This window comes from Dendropsophus ebraccatus, chromosome 9 (genome assembly GCF_027789765.1).
Source record: "Dendropsophus ebraccatus isolate aDenEbr1 chromosome 9, aDenEbr1.pat, whole genome shotgun sequence".
NCBI classification, from domain to species: Eukaryota; Metazoa; Chordata; class Amphibia; order Anura; family Hylidae; genus Dendropsophus; species Dendropsophus ebraccatus.
The window spans coordinates 63,199,943-63,222,087 of record NC_091462.1 but is presented as its reverse complement, the minus strand read 5'-3'; the positions used below and the strand labels follow the sequence as shown (position 1 = coordinate 63,222,087).

The 22,145-nt window shown below is 45.4% G+C and overlaps 1 protein-coding gene across 4 annotated transcripts in view; it reads left to right on the top strand.

The window, feature by feature from the left end:
- Positions 1 to 17,012, top strand: part of INPP1 (inositol polyphosphate-1-phosphatase) — a 58,693-nt gene extending 41,681 nt beyond the window's left edge. For all 4 annotated transcript variants that reach the window (XM_069985321.1, XM_069985324.1, XM_069985323.1 and 1 more), the window contains exons 2-6: positions 3,149 to 3,372; positions 7,146 to 7,206; positions 10,949 to 11,149; positions 11,916 to 12,090; positions 16,215 to 17,012. In XM_069985321.1, coding sequence (XP_069841422.1) covers positions 3,149 to 3,372; positions 7,146 to 7,206; positions 10,949 to 11,149; positions 11,916 to 12,090; positions 16,215 to 16,782 — 1,229 coding nt within the window. In that variant the 3' untranslated portion in view covers positions 16,783 to 17,012. The remainder of the gene's footprint in view (positions 1 to 3,148; positions 3,373 to 7,145; positions 7,207 to 10,948; positions 11,150 to 11,915; positions 12,091 to 16,214) is intronic.
- Positions 17,013 to 22,145: the final 5,133 nt, after the last annotated feature.

Below are 22,145 nucleotides of genomic sequence, written 5' to 3'. Positions count from 1 at the left end.
CTATTCCTGTAAAAAACAAGCACTTACATGGCCTTGTAGATAGAAAACGGAAAGTGCTAGAGCTCTTAGAAGGGGGGAGGAGGGAAAAACTAAAACAGTAGGATCAAAATTTGCGCGGTCCACTGGGTCATTTTGGGCCTGGTCCTCAAAGGGTTAAGCTATGTTCACACAACATATATTTTCGTAAAATCGGCCGTGATTATTATGAGAATATACGTTGCATTGTTGTCTATGGGATCCTAGCCGGAGCGTATACATATAATATACGCTCCGGCTGGGACCATAGCGGTGCTGCAAACAACGGACATGTCAGTTTTCTGCGGGCGCAATTCATTGAATAGCGGCCGTAGAAAACCATGTCTGTGCACACTGTGGCACGAGCAGCTGCGGCCGCTCAATCCATACTGTGCAGTGGAGTGTTCTGATGCGGGCAAGCACGAATGGTTAAAATGAAAAATTACTCTTCAGTTATCAAACCGGAAGCAGGTAACACAGGATCCCCCTCAACATTAGATGATGGAGGAAACTAAGGTTTTCTTGATCTGCACAGGCCACAGAGCATGCCTAGACCATAAGTCAATGAGTCATTTCCGGAATACAGGCTTCTTTGGTTTATATCATGTGCAAATTAATAGAATAAAACTTTTAAAATCAGAAAACAAAAATAGGTTAGAAATCAAAGAATGTGTGTCTGTATCTGGTTTCAGATTACGTATGAAAATACCTTCACTTCACATGGACAGCCTATAAATTTCCTTATCCAAAGCTTTGCACAGCTCTTTCTATCCAGCTTCAGATATTTGTGCTCTATGGGGGACATAAGTTCTAAGTCTAAAATGCCTTTTAATGGCGCAGATGGGCCCAATGCGCGTTAATATGTTTGCAAACGCTGTTTTTGCAAATATTTTGTTTGCATCGGGCCCCCTATCGACACTTCCACCAGAGGGGTGGGGCGGAACAGGCGGTGCGGCCACATTTATAATTTTTCCGCTGGAAAAATGTAATTAAGCATGCGTAGTTCTCACTTTGTGCGCATGGAGTGCGCATTACACTTTGTGCGCATTACACCTCTAAATAAATCCTCAGAGCCTCAGCTCTGCGGGGACATTTTTAAGCCCGGTGCAAAAAATGCCAGACTTAATAAAAGTGCCCTGTGTATATTTGCATGTGTATTCCATTTTCTCTGTCACTTATGATAATTAGTTGTACAGTTAGGTTTTGCAATACAAATTACAGGTTCAGCATATATCCATAAACAGCCAGTGTAAGGAAGAGCTGTGATTGATGCTTCCATTATGTGGGCATGAGGCAACTTTGAAGTAAATTGCAGTAGCTGACTTAATATATTACAGTGTGGAAATTTGATATTTATTGCATGGCAAGACATGAGATATTTCAGTCATGTTCATTAGCATAGCATGTATATAGACACTTAAAAGGAATATGTCACCTACGTTTTCTTTTTCTGATTAAAATCGGACACAAAAATAGTTCTTTTATTCTTATCTGTTTCTATTTTTTTTTTACTTTTTTTCTTCACCTTTTGTACATTGTCATGGGGGTGGCCATCTTGCTCTTGCCTGGGCTGTTCCCTTAACAGAGTTTAATGACATGCTTTACAGCAAGCCTCATGGGCGTAGATGAAAATAGACAGACTCTGTCCCCTTGAGATGAATGTAAACATTACTGAGTGTGCTCTTGCTCCTCTATCTACTGGTGTCACCTGTCGCTGCAATGCTGTACAGATCACTTTACGGGCGCCTTCACACATATCGGATCTGCAGTGGATTTTCACACTGCGAGTTTGCAGCGAAATCCGCTGCGGATCCTGGTATAGTGAAGGCCCATGGGGTCACATACCGGCAGCAGAATTTTTATCCGGTGGAAAATATGTGACTCGGCCCCTTTAACTCCCCGTGAAGCTCCTAGCTCCCCTCGCTCCTCATCAGCCAATCAGCTTCACACAGCCGCGGTGCCGAACAGGGAAATCATGCTCCGGCCGGAGGCAGTCATGGAGCATACATCACCTGCTCCAGGCTCCTGCTTGCTTCGGAGCCTCCTGGTGGTCAGCCAATCAGTGCGCTGCGGTGGGGAAGCACACTGATTGGCTAACCGCTGGAAGATGCTGGGAGGCCCCGAAGCATGCAGGAGCCTGGACTCAAAACCTACTGCAAACAGTTTGTATGTTCTCTGCTAATTTATTTGGGTTTCCTCCCAAAACATACAGATAGTTGAATTTAGATTGTGAGCCTTGATGGGAACAGGGACCAATATTGACAAAACTCTGTATAGGAATCAGTTGGTGCTATACAAAAAGCATTCTTATTATTTCTCAGCAATAAGGGGAACCAGTGAAGGGAATCTGTCAGCTGCAATCCATGTTTCAAACTGCTGATAACGATACATAGCTGTTAGGTCATGGAGACACACTGTACTTCATATATGATCTGTGCTTCCAGAATGTAGAAAACAAGATTTACTTGAGACAGTCATTTAAAATCTACAATAAAAAAAATTATACACAATGTCTTTTTTTGGCTTCTTGAAGCAAAATAACAGACATTGTTTCATAATAATAGCTGTTATTGTACAAATGATGGTCGTTATTTCACCTCAAATGGCAAAAAAGATGTTGTAAGAACATAGCCTTAATGTGACTGTTAAAGGGAACCTGTCACCCCCCGTACCGGGGTGACAGGTTCCCGACCCCCCGTTAGAGACCCCTATACTTACCTCATCCCGCCGGGTCCCGCTTCTGGATTCGGTCGGGTCCCGGAGATCTCAGCCGCTGCATCCCGGCGCGCGCGCTGAGAGATGAGTCTAACACCCATAGAGAATGACAGGAGAGTCCAGCGCTCTGTCATTCTCTATGAGCGTTGGACTCACCTGTCAGCGCGCGCGCCGGGCTGCAGCGCCTGAGATCTCCGGGACCCGACCGAATCCAGAAGCGGGACCCGGCGGGATGAGGTAAGTATAGGGGTCTCTAACGGGGGGTCGGGAGCCTGTCACCCCGGCACGGGGGGTGACAGGTTCCCTTTAAGAGGGTAAATGACGGTTGCACTTTACGGATAGGCCTCCAGTGTTTGATGGGAGTCTCGCCATTTCTTTAATTATTGTAACAATAATGTGCCTGTATTGTGATTCGCAGTGTACAAGACAGTCGGAAAGATGGCTGACATCCTTCAAGAGTTGTTACGTGCTTCTGAGAAAGCTGCATGTATTGCTCGAGCGTGTCGACAAGAAGAAGCCTTATTCCAGCTCTTAATTGAGGAGAAAAAAGAGGACGAGAAGAATAAGAAATTCCTTACAGATTTTAAAACGTTGGCTGATGTTTTGGTTCAGGAGGTCATTAAACATGACCTTGGAAAAAAGGTGAGGAGCCTCAAGATAAGTATCTTATCGGATGCCATGTGTTTTTCTCTATAAAAATCCTGATTTTATTGATATGATTATTTGTATAATCACAGACGTTGTTTTGCTGCAACCATTGACTGCATAAAGCATAACTGTCATGTTTTTTATTGCAGAAATCAGTAGTATAAGCGATTTTAAGAAACTCTGTAATAGGTTTTATCAGCCAAAAAAGCCTCCTTCTGTACTCAAGAAGCAATCTCCCAGCCTCCCCCCCTGACTTATTATCTGTGCATCTGTGCATTATCAGGCAAACACGTCTTCATTACAGAGAAGCCAGTGAAGACGGGCTCTGCTCTCTCCATTCTATCCTTATGGAGGGGGGAGGGGCTGGGGGAGATGAGGGAGCAGGAAGAGGTGACATGAAGGTCAGCTGTTTGTAGACTCTGGGCACCTAAAACGCTAAATTCAGGTGTCAGAAAGGTCAGTGCTTATCTATGAACTTACTGAGAGAAGATTGCAGGGTGTTGTGCTGTGCAGGACTTTTCCGTGCTCAGTCACTCCTAACAGCCCCTCCCCTCTCCATAGCCACATAATGGACACAGAAATCCTGCTTCTTCTGTAGTGAGGGGGGAGGCTGGGAGATTGCTTTTTCAGTCCAGAAGGAAACTTTTTTAGTACATAAAACCTATTACAGAGTTTCTTAAAATCGCTTGTACTGTTGATATTTAATGTTTTCAGAAAAATGACCCTGAATTGACAGTTACGCTTTAAGCCCAAATATACTCCCATGTCATTTTTAGGTCTGTATTCAGTGCTGATTGATTTCATAATATATCTTGAATGAAGCTTTGCTTTGTCTGCTAATCAGCTCCAAATTTCCTACATAGACTTAAATGAAAAATTACTTGCCTACTATTGTTTTACCAGGGGGAGATTAGGAACTAATTACTTTTAAACTGTATGAACTGTAACTAGTAAACTTCTTTTCAGTAAATAAGATTAAAGACAATATCAAAATATTAACCATTGTTTAAATCAGTGCTTCTCAAACAGAGGAGCATCTCATCGTGAGTGGCTCACAGTGTAGGGAGGTGCGGGGTCCTTATCTGTGCCAAAATCAGCACCTAGCAGGGTCTCCAGGTACAGACTACACTGATAACAGCTCTGCCCCCTACTAGGCTCTGTACTCACAGTTTTGTAAGGGACCTGCAATGATTTCATGATCATGTTCACATGACCATGATTTCCCAGGTCCTTTACCAAGGGAGCAGAATAACTAAAGATGAAGCACAGGGAAGCTGCTGAAAATCGGAAGAGATTCCACTCTTCTGGGTAATGTATTACAAGGAGAAAGGAGCTGCCACTTAAAGGAGAGGTGAGTCAGTACTGCAATTAGTAGAGAAGGGGGCTTAAAACAGATAGAGGGGTGGGTATGAGAACAGGACTGCTTCACTGTGGTTTGGGGTTACAACAAGTATCTGGATTTTAGTTTACTGCAGGCGAAGCAGTATGTATTGCTGCCCTGCAGTGTTTGTTTACTACAGGTAAGGCAGGATTTATTGTTGCCCTGCAGTGTTAGTTTACTACAGGTGGAACAGTATTGTTCAGGCTTATTTTTAGTAGTTATTGCTTGCTGCACTGTGGTGTTGGCTTGGCTCTACTAGGGGATATTATGTGCACTATGTGGCTGTATTTGGAACTGCATGGTAGTATGTGTTTATTGGTAAGGCCCCATCAGCAACACGGATTGTCAAGTGATGCCTGGTACAAAAAGTTTTGAAGCTCTGGTTTAAATCAAATTTTAATGTTAAAGGACAACTCCGGCGGGACCCCCCCCCCAAAAAAAAACACAGACACCATACTCACCATCCCTCCGGTGACGATCGCCACTCCATTCGCCCGCCGTCCGCCTCACCGTCACCTGCGTCCGCTGTCCAGCGATGTCTCCTGCTTCCGGGTCCATGAGAGAGAAAAGGCTGCCAGCGCGCTTGCGCACCGGCAGCCTTTTCATTGGCTGGAGCGCATCACATGGCTTCCAGCAAGCTCAGCCAATCAGGGCTGAGCAAGCTGGAAGCCATGTGATGCGCTCCAGCCAATGAAAAGGCTGCTGGTGCGCATGTGCACCAGCAGCCTTTTCTCTCCCATTCACTCTCAATGAAGACGACGAAGAGGAAGAAGACCCGGACCGCCCCCCAGCTCTGACGTCACTCGACACCAGAGAAGAGGACCGTGACGACCGTAATAGGTAATGTATATATTCTTTAACTTCCGGGGTGGGGGGTCGGGGGTCGGAAAGTGGGGGAAGGGGGCCAGACCGGGTATTTAACCACATTACAAAGTTATATAACTTTGTAATGTGTGTTAAATAAGCCAAAAAAAATTTTCGCCGGAGTTGTCCTTTAAACACGTTTTTAAGACTTATGATTTTTTTCTAATTTTCCATTTTACTATCTGCATTATATTCATAATAATTCTGAAATATTATTGCTAACGAACGTTCCTAAGAATGCTCATCCAGCGGATAATCAGCCTGTGTAAAAGGGCCAGCAGACTAGCATGCAAACGCTTGTTTGTTGGCTGGTTTGATCTTTTGTGCGGACATAAAAATCATTATCAGCCGAACATCTCTCTGTGTAAGCAATACATGTTAATGGCCGCACAAACATTACAGCAAACATTTGTGTGGCCCGGCCACGCTATTGAACATGCCTTGTGCTGTGTCCTCTTTTACGTATATAGGCGAATATTGGGCCTTGTAAGAGGACCTTAGATGGGCACTGTCATTACCAGTAAATAATTTAAAGGAGACCTGTCACCCCCCGTGCCGGGGTGACAGGTTTCCGACCCTCCGTTACAGCCCCCTATACTCACCTGATCCCGCCGCGTCCCGCTTTTGGATCCGGTCGGGTCACGGAGATATCAGCTCCCGAAGCCCGGCACACGCGCTCACAGGAGAGTCCGATGCCATAGAGAATGACGGAGCATTGGACTCCCCATTCATTCTCTATGAGCGTCGGACTCTCCTGTCAGCGCGCTCGCTGGGCTTCGGGAGCTGATATCTCCGTGACCCCACCGGATCCGAAAGCGGGACCAGGCGGGATCAGGTGAGTATAGAGGGCTGTAACGGGGGGTCGGGAGCCTGTCACCGCAGCACGGGGGTGACAGGTCCTCTTTAAAATCAGCAGGGGAGGTGATATACTACATTTTTGCAATTTGCCTCAATTATTCTATGGTATGAAATTAGCCACTAGGTGTCTCACTTACTGCAAAACTGCAGTCGAGGCTCCAACAATAATGCCATTTGGCTTTTAGTAAAAGCGAAAAAGATTTGCCCAGTGAAGATGGATGCTGATTGACCAGTGGCCACGCACACCCTTGTACATGTCCCTGTATACACCAGCTAAGGCTTTGTTCACACTACGGAACATGCAAGGATATTTCAAGCTGAGGCTGCGAGACATAACATGTCAATTCTTTTTCGGATGGCGGATTGAGACAGCAGATTTGAATCAATGGGACAGGCTGAACTTTCAGCAGAGTCTGCCGGCGCGGCCTCCGCTTGAAATTTCCTTGCATGTTCCGTAGTGCAAACTTCACTTAAAGTGAAATGCAGAAGCTTGAGCAGTGCAATGGGGCAGTAAATGGACCACTGAAGCTGCAATATTAAAGCTAACAGCATACATAAGGCAAGCATGAACTATATTTTGATGTTTGATGGCACACAGTTTTGATGTTGACCATTTTAATTTTTATGCCCTGTTGTTGTTTTTTTTATTGACTGTGTGTTTTAGTTTGCAGGTTTAGAGGAAAATGTAAGGGGTGAAGAATCAAATGAGTTTACAAATGAGCTTGGTAAGGTGAAGTTCCTATTTAAAACAGAAAATGTGGTCATTTATTTTTGAAGACAAAAATTATTAATTTAACTTGAAAAATAAAATCATTTACAAAGGATACAATACCAGTTAAAGTGTCACTGTTATTGTTTCAAAATCTAAATCAACAGGAGATGTAATATAAAGCAAGTTTACAATTTGCATAATTATTTTTTAAGCTATCATGCTGCAAAATAAAGCTATACTTAGTAGAAATCCAGGTCCAGTCTCCTGAAGGCAGATTTTTAGTCTTGTGCTGGTTGAAGGAAAAAAGAGACCAAACGCAGAAAGTCCCGGCCAGTTGAGATTGTCACAGCTCGATGCATCCATCAATCACACGACAGCCTACTCTGGGTGTGCTTATGACCTGGACTTCTTGTGTTTGGTCTCTTTTTTTTTTTTTCAACCAGCTCAAGACTAAAAAGCTGCTCTAGGAGATCTGGATCTCAAGTAAGTATAGCTTTGTTTTTTGTGAAGTAAAACTATCAGCCGGAAAGTGAAACTATCAGCTGCAAATGAACCTGCTGACAGCTCCCTTTAGCTGCATACCTCAGCTTTCAGGCTCCAGTCCTCTTACCTTAGTCGGTTCTGCCGTTTTCGATAACTTCAATCAAACAGAAATATTTAAATTAGCGCCCGCCTGCTCACACCTACCTAAAGACTGGCTTGTTAGGTCACTACATAGGTAGGCGTGACTGAAGGAGGAGGTGGTAGGGCCAAACAGTGCTCTGCGGGGTCTGAAGAATGCCCCCTGTGCTCCTAACATGCTAATTAACATATATATTTGATTAAAGTTATCAAAAACTGGGACTGACTAAGAAAAGAATACCAGTGCTGAAAAGATGGGGTACACGGCTGTAGGGAGTTGTCACCAGTTTGCACAAACCAGCTGTTTCCCGTTAAAGGGGTAGTGCGGCGCTAATCATTTATTCACAAAATAACACACATTAAAAAGTTATACAACTTTGTAGTGTGTGTTGTGTATGTGAATGGCCCCCTTCCCCTTGTTTCCCACTACCCACGCTAGACCCGGAAGTGTTGGTGCATTATACTTACCGCATTCGTGTCGACCCCCGTCCGCTATCTTGGGACAATGACGTCGTCTTCGGGAGGCCAGCCGAACCGCTCCATCCGTCCCTCATGCCGGCCCCCCTGTGCTGCGTCACCAGCTGCCCAGCCGCGATTGGCTGAGCATAACTGTGCCAAGATGGCGGACGGGGGTCGACACAAATGCGGTAAGTATAATGCACCAACACTTCCGGGTCTAGCGTGGGTTGGGGGGGAACACGGGGAAGGGGGCCATTCACATACATAACACACATTACAAAGTTGTATAACTTTGTAATGTGTGTTATTTTGTGAATAAATGATTAGCGCAACAATTCCCCTTTTAAAGATTGATAACAAAAAAAATAATAATGAATGTAATGCGGTTGCTTCTACAGGCAGATGTTCAAGGACAGAGTCGGGCATTACATCCTGTGGAAGTGTTCCCTGTGTTCTGACAAAGAGAAAGTAGAAAGAATTTACAATTGGGTTCAAACAAAATTGCCACAGCAAAACACACATATATCTTACTGTTTTATTAGTAATCTCTTTAAACTAATATTGATGTTTTTAAATACAATAATAACATGGGGTCATCGGGTACCCTGTTTACGCCTGTCATACATGTACAATGGCGAACCCTCTCCATACCCTGTGGGTCTCAGCTGAAAATTATAATGACTACAGATTACCTATATGTCGGCCATTCAACTTTTTTTTTTTTTTTTTTTTTTTTTTTCAACGGCAATAAATATCAATGGTGGAGGGTGTCAGGCATAAAACATATCAGGAAAGATATAAGCCCCTATTACACATGGCGATAAAGAGGAGCAAATGAGCACTGTCAGCGCTTGCTTGCTCCTCGTTCCCCGCTTGATGCCAGTGCTATTACACGTGTTGGCAGCATGCGGGTAAGAGGCGGGGGGGCTGCCTGGGTGATCACTAGATCGTCCGGGCAGCCCATAGAAGATAGCAGCGGTCTACTGCTGCCGCTCCTATTCCACGGAGCAACAGCAGCAGATCGTTGCTATCTTAGTCGTTTGTCTTTCAACATGTTGAAAGACAACGATCAGCCGACATCGTTCATGTCCGCTGATCGTTGTCTTCTATTACACAAGACGTACTTGTTTCGTGTAATAGGGTTTAGAATTTGAATCTATATATTCTGGAGAAAAGAAGGGAAAGGGGGGACATGAATGAAACCTTTCAGTATGTTAAAGGGGTAGTGCGGCGGTAAGCAATTATTCACTAAATAACACACATTACAAAGTTATACAACTTTGTAATGTATGTTATGTTAGTCAACGGCCCCCTTCCCCGTGTTTCCCCCCACCCACGCTAGACCCTGAAGTGTAGTGCTCTATACTCACCTGATTCGTGTCGACCCCTGTCCGCCATCTTGTGACAATGATGTCATCTTCGGGCGGAGGGCCGAACTACTCTGACCGTTCTTAGTGCCGGCCCCCCTCTGCCGCGTCATCAGCTGCTCAGCCGCGATTGGCTGAGCACATTTATGCTCAGAGCACTACACTTCAAGGGTGGGGGGGAACACGGGGAAGGGGGCCATTCACTAACATAGCATTCATTACAAAGTTGTGTAACTTTGTAATGTGTGTTATTTAGTAAATAATTGCTTACCGCCGCACTACCCCTTTAAAGGACTAAAGGTTCAGGGGGGAAGTGTTTTTAGTAAAAAACAACAAGAGGACTCAGTGAAATGTAAGTTGGGGGGGAGATGAGAAGCAACGTGAGAAAATATTACTTTACTGAAAGAGTAGTAGATGCTTGGAACAAAATTCTAGCAGATGTGGTTGGTAAATCTACAATACCAGAATTTAAACCTGCCTGGAATAAACATATATCTATCCTAACATAATAAGAAGGGAAATACTAAAAGGGCAGACTAGATGGACCTAGTGGTCTCTTTCTGCCAACAATCTTCTATGTTTCTATGTTTCCTTGGTAGTCTAGTGGACCAGTCAGCCCCCATGATAACAATGGTGCCTGCATGACTGATTTACTGATACAGACTGCCACAGGCAGGCTGTATCAGTAGAGCATCAATCTAATAGAGCAATGCATTTGCATAGCACTGATCTATACAAGCAAACAAAATTATCTTTATAGAAATATGAAAAATCCCCCAAACAGTCATTTAGCTGTCAGTTGCCTTCCCCGTCCAACCTCCCTATATACAGGAACGTCACTCACATCATCTGTAGGTGGTCGAGAACCCCATACACCTTCTACTGACATTAGGTTGTATGTGTCCATTGAAATGCAAATGCAGGTTTATGCATAGAAGTGTTCGCTGTGATTGACAGCTACATCTCCATGTTAACAACAAGCGATGGAGAAAGAGCTGAGGCTGGCTATTTAACCCCTAGATTCCATGGTAAATAGCAGCTTTCTATTCAGTCAGCTCATCAACAGAGATTCTGAACACAGATGAACAAGCTATTTTACACAATTTGCACAGCTCTCATAGACGCTAACGGGAGTTGCGTAATTAGCAGAGCACCTGTGGATAAGCCAAAAATGCACCCTTAAATAGCATAACATTACAAGATTTTCTTTCATGAGCCTTCTTTGTTTAACAGGTTTATTTCCTTAACCATCTTTTTAAGTAGAAATGTATATTTGATAATCTTATGTTGAATGTTCTTTATTGGTAGGAGAGAAAATCATAGTTAAAGTCTGCCCTACCGAGGAGGAAACTGCCAGTCTACTGCAGAAGGTACTGGATAACAATAAAGCGGCAGCCAAGACCTTAGCGAGGGCTGTTCACCAGGACGTGACTCTGACAGACGTGGCTTTAGATGATGTTAATGTGAGCCTCCCTCTAGATAACATTGCAGTTTGGGTTGATCCTATTGGTAAGTCGAGCACCAAACAGCGATCCAGATCAATTATTTTGTACTCACTAAAGCATAGCATATTGGATAAACATCGGCACTTCAGGCAACTCTGTTGGGCTATTAAAGGGGTTATCTCGCATTAGAAAATGTTTTATATGTTGCTGCCCTGTTAGAAAACGTAAACATTTTGGGGGACATTTATGAAAGGTCCGCCTGAGGCATACGCCATGGAGAAGGCGCAGATTCACCCCTTCTCCCTAGCGTACACCTGACATTACCCCCCACTTGCCAGATGCGCCGCATTTACCTGCTTGCAGGTGTAAATCTTGATCCAAATCTACACCTGCTAGAAGCAGGTGTAGATTTGGTACACCAGAAACAGGATTGGGTACCCTGCTGGCCGGATTCATTAAGAGGCGTGCATCTCTTAGTGAATTAAGCTGGAGAAAAGGGGGTGGAGACTAAGTTAAGATCAACATACGCCGGCCTTCATAATTCCCCCCCCATTATGTTTGACAGGAGTCTGACAGTCCACTCAGCCAATCACTGGCCGCAGCGCTTTCCTGTCTCCTGTCTTGGTGAGCTGTCACTCAGTGCTGAAAACTTTATATAAAAGCCAAGCACTGCCGATCTATAAGGCAGTGGGGCCAGTTCACTCTCCATCAGGAAGACGATTGGTTCTCATAAAAAAAAAAAAAAAAGAGCTTTCCTTCTCCAGGAAGACTGCTGCCACTGTATACTGTTTTACTCTTAGTGAATGTTCACAATAATATTTCTGTTTCAGACTCCACCTACCAGTATATCAAAGGTTCTGGAGATATTCAACCTGAGAAAGGGATTTATCCTAAAGGCCTGCAGTGTGTAACTGTACTTATTGGAGTTTTTCTTCTGGACACAGGGCATCCAGTCATGGGTGTGATTAATCAGCCTTTTGCAATACAGGATCCTATAACACTCAGGTAAGGAAAAACATTACAGTTTTTTATAAGTAGTCCAGTTTACTTGTGCAAGCTATGCCACTTTCTACTTTTTATTATAAGGTACTCGAGCTTTAAAAACAAAACGGCTCTTGATATGTCCTAGGCATATCAAAAAACAAACATAAGATTGGAGGCTCTACCAATAAATCACATATCTTAGGGGTGCCACTCTGTGTCTAAAATATATCACAAACAACCTCAAAAAGAAGAAAAGCTAGACACAACATAGGAGTGCACACCACAAAAAACAGGTATCAAAAAATCTCAATTTTATTAAACAATAAGTCAAACACCAGACACATAGTTAAAAACCTCTAAAAAGTTCCCATAAGGAATATAGAAAAATTCAAGGTTGACCCACATGCACAATCAACAGTGGGTCTCAACCATACAGGGGGCTATATGCACAAAATAATGCAACCATGACCGGAGCTAATACACAATGTTAATATATATATATAAACAATCAATTGGTGAGAGAAATGATGAAGAAATATGCTATACACCTAAAGCAAAAGAACTCTCATAAATAGCGATATCACATTAATAAATCATATCATGTAACAGTTGGAATAACTAAATAAACAACGTTATAAACACAAATAATTCCCTATGCAACAGCGTAACATATGTGTACAATACATAAGAAAAACCCATAATACAGTGAAATGCCTATGCAATCTCAAGTAAGAAAAATCACCTATCACCATAGAACAAGATCTAAATAATGCCTAGGAAAGCTCCAACAATCATGGAGTGGCCGACCCTGGGGAGAAAGCTCCACGCGTATCGTCACCCTCCGGTGACTTCATCAGGAGACTCCTTTTGAAGATACAACCCACAACATCAGTAGCTGAGATAGACAAGTGTAAAGGGCATTTTAATTCACTTTACAATCAAGGTCATTACCCTAGATGTCAGTAGGTAAAAATGGCTAAACAGCACTCATGTGGAAGTCAGCTCTCTGTCACATTGTAAGTCAATGGGTCTCCTCACCCTGACACAAAGGCAGGAGAGGATGTCATCTCCCTGCTCTTTCTTCTGATTTGGTCAGGGTCTGAACACTCAAACCCCCCCCCCCCTCCTTTCACGACCCCCCCGTCCCCCCCCCCCTCCTTTCACGACCATGTGATGCTATTGTGTGTGTGTGTGTGTATATATATATATATATATATATATATATATATATATATATATATACACAGTGGTGCCTTGGATTATGAGCATAATTCGTTCCAGGACCGTGCTTGTAATCCAAATCCACTCTTAAACCAAAGCAAATTTTCCTATAAGAAATCATGTAAATGCAGACAATTGGTTCCACACCCCAAATATATTTATTATTCTGTACTGTACAGTAATGGAGAGGATGGGAAACACAAGGGCTGACAGAGACTGCAGGGAGCATAAAGGAATGAGCAGTACAGATGTGGGCACATACATGCAGCGCTCTCTGCCCGGGGAGAGAGGGGTTACAGCTATGGAGAGATTACCCCCCCCCCCCACAGTCCTGTCCCCTGATGTAAGCCCCAGCCTGAAGGGGATCTGCTATGATTTGGAAGGTGTTTAGAGTACAGTGCTGTAGACCCCGCTATGCAGGCCATGCCCCTTCTCCACTCGCGCTCCCACCCAATACAGGAAGTTCTTAAACCAAAGCAATGCTCTTAAACCAAGTCACAATTTTGAAAAACTGTGAGCTCTTAAACCAAAACGCTCTTAAACGAAGTTACTCTTAAACCAAGGTACCACTGTATGTGTATATATATATATATATATATATATATATATATATATATATATATATATATACACACACACACACACACACACACACACACACACACACACCAAGACAGATATTACCTATTACCGCCATACTGTTACCGACCAAATCCTGTATACTGAGACCAATATTACCAGTAATACCAGTATATAGGGAGGAAACATTACCGCCACACCACAACCACTACCATCACCACCATATTGTTACTGACCAAATCCAGTACACTAAATCACCTCATCCAGTCATATAGAGGTGGCCCCAGCTCTACACAGGCTCTATACACCATATACATTACAGTGCAGTTATATCAGGTGACTCACAGGAGACGTCTTTTCTGATCGGAGTTCTTTCCTTTTCATTATCTTCTCCATCTGCCCTGGGCCGTTATGAGAACTTCTCCGAGCCACGAATCCACAGAATCTGCCAGACAGATATATTAGGCTCCACACTCTGACACCATCCTCATCTCTCTACACAATGCACATCTGTACTGTCCCCTTTACACCCTCATTTAGTGGGTAGCCCTGACTCTATGTGACCTCCTAATATATGCCCCCCTCTGTGTATTCCCTCTCCCCCTATGTTGCCCCCCCAAATAGATGGCCCCCTCTACCCCCTCCCTTATAGATGGCCCCCTCTACCCCCTCCCTTATAGATGGCCCCCTCTCTCCTCACCCTCCCTTATGGATGGTCCCCTCTCCCCCCACCCTCCCTTATGAATGGCCCCCTCTCCCCCCACCCTCCCTTATAGATGGTCCCCTTCCCCCCCCCCCTCCCTTATAGATGGTCCCCTTCCCCCCCCCCCTCCCTTATAGATGGTCCCCTTTCCCCCCCTCCCTTATAGATGGTCCCCTTTTCCCCCCTCCCTTATAGATGGTCCCCTTTCCCCCCCTCCCTTATAGATGGTCCCCTTCCCCCCCCCTCCCTTATAGATGGTCCCCTTCCCCCCCCCCTCCCTTATAGATGGTCCCCTTCCCCCCCCCCTCCCTTATAGATGGTCCCCTTTCCCCCCCTCCCTTATAGATGGTCCCCTTTCCCCCCCTCCCTTATAGATGGTCCCCTTTCCCCCCCTCCCTTATAGATGGTCCCCTTCCCCCCCCTCCCTTATAGATGGTCCCCTTTCCCCCCCCTTTATAGATGGTCCCCTTCCTCCCTCCCTTTATAGATGGTCCCCTTCCTCCCTCCCTTATAGATGGTCCCCTTTCCCCCCCCCCCCCCCCCACCCTCATAGATACCCCCCTCCTTTCCCCCCACCCTCATAGATGGCCCCTCTTCCCCCCCACCCTCATAGATGGCCCCCTCCTTTCCCCCCACCCTCATAGATGGCCCCCCTCTTTCCCCCCACCCTCATAAATGCCCCCCTCCTTCCCCCCCACCCTCATAGATGCCCCCCTCCTTCCCCCCCACCCTCATAGATGCCCCCCTCCTTTCCCCCCACCCTCATAGATGGCCCCTCTTTCCCCCCCACCCTCATAGATGGCCCCCTCCTTTCCCCCCACCCTCATAGATGGCCCCCCTCTTTCCCCCCACCCTCATAAATGCCCCCCTCCTTCCCCCCCACCCTCATAGATGCCCCCCTCCTTCCCCCCCACCCTCATAGATGCCCCCCTCCTTTCCCCCCACCCTCATAGATGGCCCCTCTCCTTTCCCCCCACCCTCATAGATGGCCCCCTCCTTTCCCCCCACCCTCATAGATGGCCCCCTCCTTTCCCCTCACCCTCATAGATGCCCCCCTCCTTTCCCCCCACCCTCATAGATGCCCCCCTCCATTCCCCCCACCCGTACAGGCTGATAAAAAAACAAAACTTAACTCACCTGACATCGCGCTCCCACGTTGATCCTCACTCCTTCGCCTTCGGTCTGTCCCCGGCTGCTGCGCGGCTGCCGGGGGTGTCGCGTCTTATCCCCGGCAGCGCGCGCATCCCAGAACTCCCTGCGCGCCGGAAACCGGAAGTCAGGGCCCAAGGCACGCAGGGAGTTCTGGGATGCACGCGCTGCCGGGGGTAAGACCCGACACCCCCGGCAGCCGCGCAGAAGCCATGGGAAAGACGGAGCCAGTCTCTTGTGACCGCAAGCAAAACAATGCTTGCGGTCACAAGAGTGATTGATCGGGGGGCCCCGCCGGCCCCCCTTGTGGCGGGCCCGGTCGCGGCAGCGACCCCCGCGACCACGGTGGCTACGCCACTGGGTACCGGTCTGAACACTGAACAGACTGACATGTCAAATGTTTTTACAGACTACAGTGACACTTTAAGTAATTTTAGTATTTCTTTTTTTGTGACCCTATTTAATATTTAATAATCTGTTTTCTTCAATTTAGATGGAAAGGTCAGTGGTATTGGGGATTATCATATATGGGATCAAATATCTGTTCTTTACACTTTTCTGCTGCCAGTGGAAAACCCGACAACAAAGTTGATGGAGGCTCCCAGCAGAGTGCTGCTACTGCAAAGAATTCTTATGCCACAGTAACAAGCTCCGCAGAATCGGAAAATGTTCTTAGGGCCCTGTCAAATGTGTGTGGTGAAAATCTGCATTTTGCTGCTGGAGCAGGCTATAAATGTCTATGTGTGATTCAAGGTCTTGTGGATTTTTATGTGTTTTCAGAAGACACCACATTTAAGTGGGATAGCTGTGCTCCTCATGCCATTCTTAAATCTCTTGGAGGTGGAATGTTGGACCTTTCCGAATGTTTAAAATCTGCAAATCAGAATCAGGTGCCAAGTGTCAGACCACATATCCTGTACAATTCTGAAGTGCAAGGAGCAAAAGGAGCAGACAGATGGGCCAATAAAGGAGGACTTATTGCTTACAGATCAGAACAAGATCTAGAATTCTTTATGAATCTCTTCATAAAAAAATTGTCTTTACCAAATGAACTTCATTAATAATCTTTTAGTGAATGTTATACTTTGAAAGTATATGTTACATGGATTGCATGTATATTTTATATTGTATTATCAATGCTATTCTAGAAATAGCAAAATAAAACATATGCGTTATGGAAGATGTAGTATACTGTAAGTTTGTTGCTGCTGTTGACTGTGAAAGCAGTGCCAATTTTTTATAGCTTAAAGGGGTTGTCCAGCGAAAATCCTTTTCTTTCAAATCAACTGGTTTCAGAAAGTTATATAGATTTGTAATCTATTTCTATTTTTTTTAAAATCTCAAGTGTTCCAGTACTTGTCAGTTGCTGTATGTCTTGCAGGAAATGTTGTTTTCAGTCTGACACAGTGCTCTTTGCTGACATCTCTGTCCGAGACAGGAACTGTCCAGAGCAGCAGCAAATCCCCATAGAAAACCTTTCCTGCTCTGGGTAGTTCCTGTCTTGGACAGAAATGTCAGCAGAGAGCATTGTGTCAGACTGAAAACAACATTTCCTACAGAACATACAGCAGTTGATAAGTATGGGAAGACTAGAGTTTTTTTTAAATAGAAGTAAATTACAAATCTTTATAACTTTCCGAAACCAGTTGATTTGAAAGAAAAATATGTTTGCTGGCTAACCCCTTTAAAGTGAATTATTTGATAATATATTTTTAATATATATTTTATATCAGTGTGCAGTTATTCTGATACAGAGCTTTGAAACCCCTGCTTGAACATATAGTTATACATATCATACAATTAGCTCGCTGTGTATGCTGTGTCCTTACCTCCCATTTACTTCAGTGGAAGCTAAGGAAATAATGTAAAACAGCCTGTTTCTTTGTAATGTTAGCCTTTTCTGTTTGCCACAACCAGGCAAGATGTAGTCACCGTGGGCATTCCATTCCGGGATTTTTTCTGTTATAGGATAGCCGGGACAGCCACCACCTAGGTGAACTGTTAAGAATATATTTGTTACATAATACATGCACATACTACAAAACAACCCTATTTAGATGTATGAATATAGGACTATAATTAGAGAGAATAAAGATTTTCTTTTCATCTCTTTAGCTTTTGGACATCTTATAAGTTTTTAATTACATGTTCTGTTATTTTGGTTTGTAAACTGTAATACTTTATCTTACAATGCTTTAGTTTTATATTAGACTGTCAGGGAGTCACCCATAAATGACTTCACATTTCCATGTGTTTGTACTTTTTGTGGGCAGGCTATACCATCCTCTCATATTATGTCTACATCTCATTAACTGAAATTATTGTATTGTCTGTATTGTTTTACCTTATATTTTTCCTTCCGAACAATATATCATTGCCGTCAATGATATATGTATAGACGAAATAATGTTTGTTTAGATCTATAAATAAACTATAACATTTTTAAAATAATTCTTTTTATTTAAGTTTTCTTTTATATTGGGACTACTTAGGTATTTGAACATCGTCATTTTGGGAGTTATTTTGGCAAAGGTATTTAGAACAACATGCATAATATCATGTAATGTATAAGCTACATCCAACTTCTCAAATGGTGTGGGAAAAGTGGTACAGTCTGTCTCAAACTTCGAGTGCCCTATTTGGCTTATGCACCCAGAAAATGATAGATTATACGTATATAGTGGGCTCCACTTAGATACCACTTAGTGAATATAAATGTTTTATATACTCTTTTTTTTAACCAATCAGGCCAACATATTAAAAACGTTATCAAAATTTGAAATAGGGATAAAAACAAAGTAAAATATATAAACAAATGTATATAAAATGTAATATAGAGCCGATCTTAGCTATAGATGCAGATAATATTGGTTATGTATACACAGTAATACCTCAGTTTTCAAACTGCTTGGAACTCTAAACAGTATTTTCAAGGAAAGTTTGCTTTGGTTTTCAAACTCTTGCTCAGTTCTTAAACACTTTTCAGACACCCAGTCTTGAAGTACAGTAACCCCATGGTATTTGAACAAAAATTTACCTGGAATTAATGTTTAGAATTCAAACTTTGCTCGGTATCTGAACATTTTTGTGGAGTGTGGATGATGGGTTGTACCTGGTGAGTTTAGCACTGGTGAGGCTTCACATACAGTACAGTACTATATAAGACTGCTGGAGTGCATATACAGTACAGTAGTAGTACAGTCAGTGCACCACCATCTCCCATACTTTACAGTGCTGGGATGGGGCACACTATACAGTAAAAGATGAGTGAAGAGTTGGTGACTACTGTACTATTAACTGCTGGTTTTGTTGAATGTTTCTTGTTAAAAATGTATTGTACAGTATAGTACTGTTCTGTACTGTACTGAAATTGAGTTGTGCCAACCTTCTATCCAGTCAAACTGCTGGGAGAAAGGGTTGATGAAAAGAGATGTCAATGGCCCTGATCTATGGTAAAGGTCCGATGAGGGTAGTAGTAAATTCCAGAAAAATAGAAACTGTCGGGTTAAGAATGGGAGAATTTGGTTGTTTGTGGTGTGTTGCTTATCAGTCTTCAGCAGACAATAAAGCGTTGTCCCAGGTGGATATTTATATCATAGATGATTGTTATCCCCACTTATTATATAGAGGCAGAACAGTATTACATAGGAGTAGAATAAGTGGTGGACTCAACACTGGAAGTTGCAGTGTAACAAAGATATTTATTTGGTGAAGGGTAGTGTTTCATATATACAGTGAAATTTAGTATACAAATAAACACATGATTAGCAAGGTGGGTATAAGTCTAGATAGGCTATTTCACCCTACCTTACTCTTAGGGAACCGCTTGGATTGAGCGTCCGCGGTACCAAGCGGTGGACTTTCCCTACCACTTGATAGGAGAGACAGTCAAGTGAAGTAAGTATTGCTGTCACTCTGAAGATGTGGGGAATGTCACATAGTATATGCTTGGTTGTTAGTGAACAGGTGTCTGCAAGGTTATGCAGTGAGTACTCTTCTATTGACCGGTAGATAGGCTGTTGTTTAAAACAAAGTTATGGTGATTTGTCACGGCCGCGGCGGCGTCCCGTGCTCCGGGCCGCCGCCGCGACCTCCCTCCATCTCATGCAGCTGCCGGGGTCCCTTTGCAGGGACCCGGCGCTGCTACACGTTCGGCCCCGGGGGGCGCCTCACCTCTCCACGCTCCTGTCTCTCGCTGTGCCGGCCGGCGCGCGCGTCCCCGCCGCCTAGGGCGCGCGCGCGCCGGCTGTCTCAGATTTAAAGGGGCAGTGCGCTCCTAATTGGTAGTTGCACCAATCACTCCCCTATAAATCCCAGCATGCCCTGTCCCCTGTGTTGGAGCCTCTACATGCTTCCCATAGCGTTTGGCCCAGCTCCCTGTTGTTCCTGATTCCTGTCCGCTACCTGGTCCCCAGTCCTTGTTCCTGATTCCTGCCCGCTACCTGGTCCCTAGTCCTTGTCCCTGGTTCCTGCTCCCCGTTACTCTATTGCTCCTGTCTTCAGCCTGTCTCCTGCGGTCACGACTACAGACCTCTGCCACTACCATCTCCTGCCTACTGCTCCTGCCACGCCTCGCCTGCCATCACCAGCAACCAAGCCAGGGGTAGCGACCTGGGGGTCGCCTGCCGCAGCAAGTCCATCCCGCCTTGCGGCGGGCTCTGGTGAAAACCAGCGGCCCCTTAGACTCCGCTCCCTGGTGAGGTTAGTGCCATCGCTGGTGACGGTCCAGTGGATCCACTACTCCAGGCGTTACAGTAGGCTCCAACCATGGATCCCGGCGAGGTGCCTGATATCCGTGAGGTAGCCCGAGTGGTCGCCCTACAGGCTCAACAGATCCAGCAGCAGTCACAGCTGATCCAACAACTGACTGCAGCCGTACAGCAGCATACCACAGCTCAGCAGTCATCACCCCCGGCAACCTCTTCAAAACTACGACTGGCTCTCCCAAGTAAATATGGAGGTGACCCCAAGTTGTGCAGAGGATTCCTGACCCAGTGCACTATGTATATCGAACTTTTAAGCAGTCAGTTTGCCACCGAGCGCTCTAAAGTGGCTTTCATTATCAGCCTATTGGAAGGTCGAGCTCTGGCCTGGGCCACACCACTATGGGACCGTAATGATCCGGTTGCTGCCAATTTCCGAATCTTCTTGGACGAGTTCCGCTCTGTCTTTGAGGAACCTGCCCGTGCGTCTTCAGCTGAGACTGCTCTTCTCAATCTATCCCAAGGTACTTCCTCCGTTGGTGACTACGCCATCCAGTTCCGCACCCTGGCTGCGGAGCTAGACTGGAATGAGGCCGCTCTGATTGCCACCTTTAAAAAGGGCCTGTCCAGTCAAGTGAAGGATGTGCTCGCTGCCCGGGACCTGCCTACCTCCCTGAACGAACTTATCCTACTGGCTACCAGAGTCTACACCAGGTTCGCCGAGAGAGAGGAGGAGGTCCGGCAGGGACAGCGTCTGACTCTGCCCCGTCGCCATCCCCGGCTGGCACCGGTGTTCCAGAATCCCGTGGCTCCCATGTCCCAGTCGCCTCCAGAGGTTCCTATGCAGGTGGAACGTGCTCGCCTGACGACTGATGAGAGGAACCGTCGACTGGCCCAAAATCTCTGCCTCTATTGCGGTCGCGCGGATCACTATCGGCAGAGATGTCCCCAACGCCCTCAGCGTCCGGGAAACGCTCGCACCTAGGTCCGGTGGGAGAGGCCTCCCTAGGTGTGAATGCCACCTCTCCAAGGTTGACTATGCCCGTCTCCATCCAGACACCCTCAGGGCAAGTTTTTCAGTCTACTGCCCTCATCGACTCTGGCTCTGCTGGCAGTTTCATCTCTGCTTCGTTGGTCCAAAGATGGCGGCTACCCGTTATCCAGCTTGCCCAACCCCGGTCTATCTCTTCGGTTACGGGGGAGATTCTTTCCGAAGCTGTGTACAGCCAGACGGCACCCCTAGTCCTCCAGGTGGGCGCCTTACATCAGGAGAAGATCTCCTTCTATGTCTTGCGCCATTCCTCTTCCAACCTCCTGCTGGGTCTTCCTTGGCTGCAATTCCATACCCCTAAGCTGGACTGGAGAACTGGGGAGGTTCTCAGCTGGGGTCAGGACTGTCATAACCGGTGTCTGAGATCTCCTCAACCCAAGTGCTCTACAAGGTCACCTCCTTATGTCAAGCCTCTATCCGGGCTACCGGAGGACTACCAAGACTTTGTCGATGTTTTCTCGGCCAAGGAGGCGGACTCACTACCACCCCATCGGGCCTATGATTGCCCTATAGACCTCCTTCCAGGGGCTTCTCCTCCACGTGGTCGAGTATACCCTCTCTCTGTGCCCGAGACTGAAGCCATGTCCTCCTACATCCAGGAGAACTTACAAAAGGGCTTCATCCGTAAATCCACGTCTCCAGCTGGCGCCGGATTTTTCTTTGTTCAGAA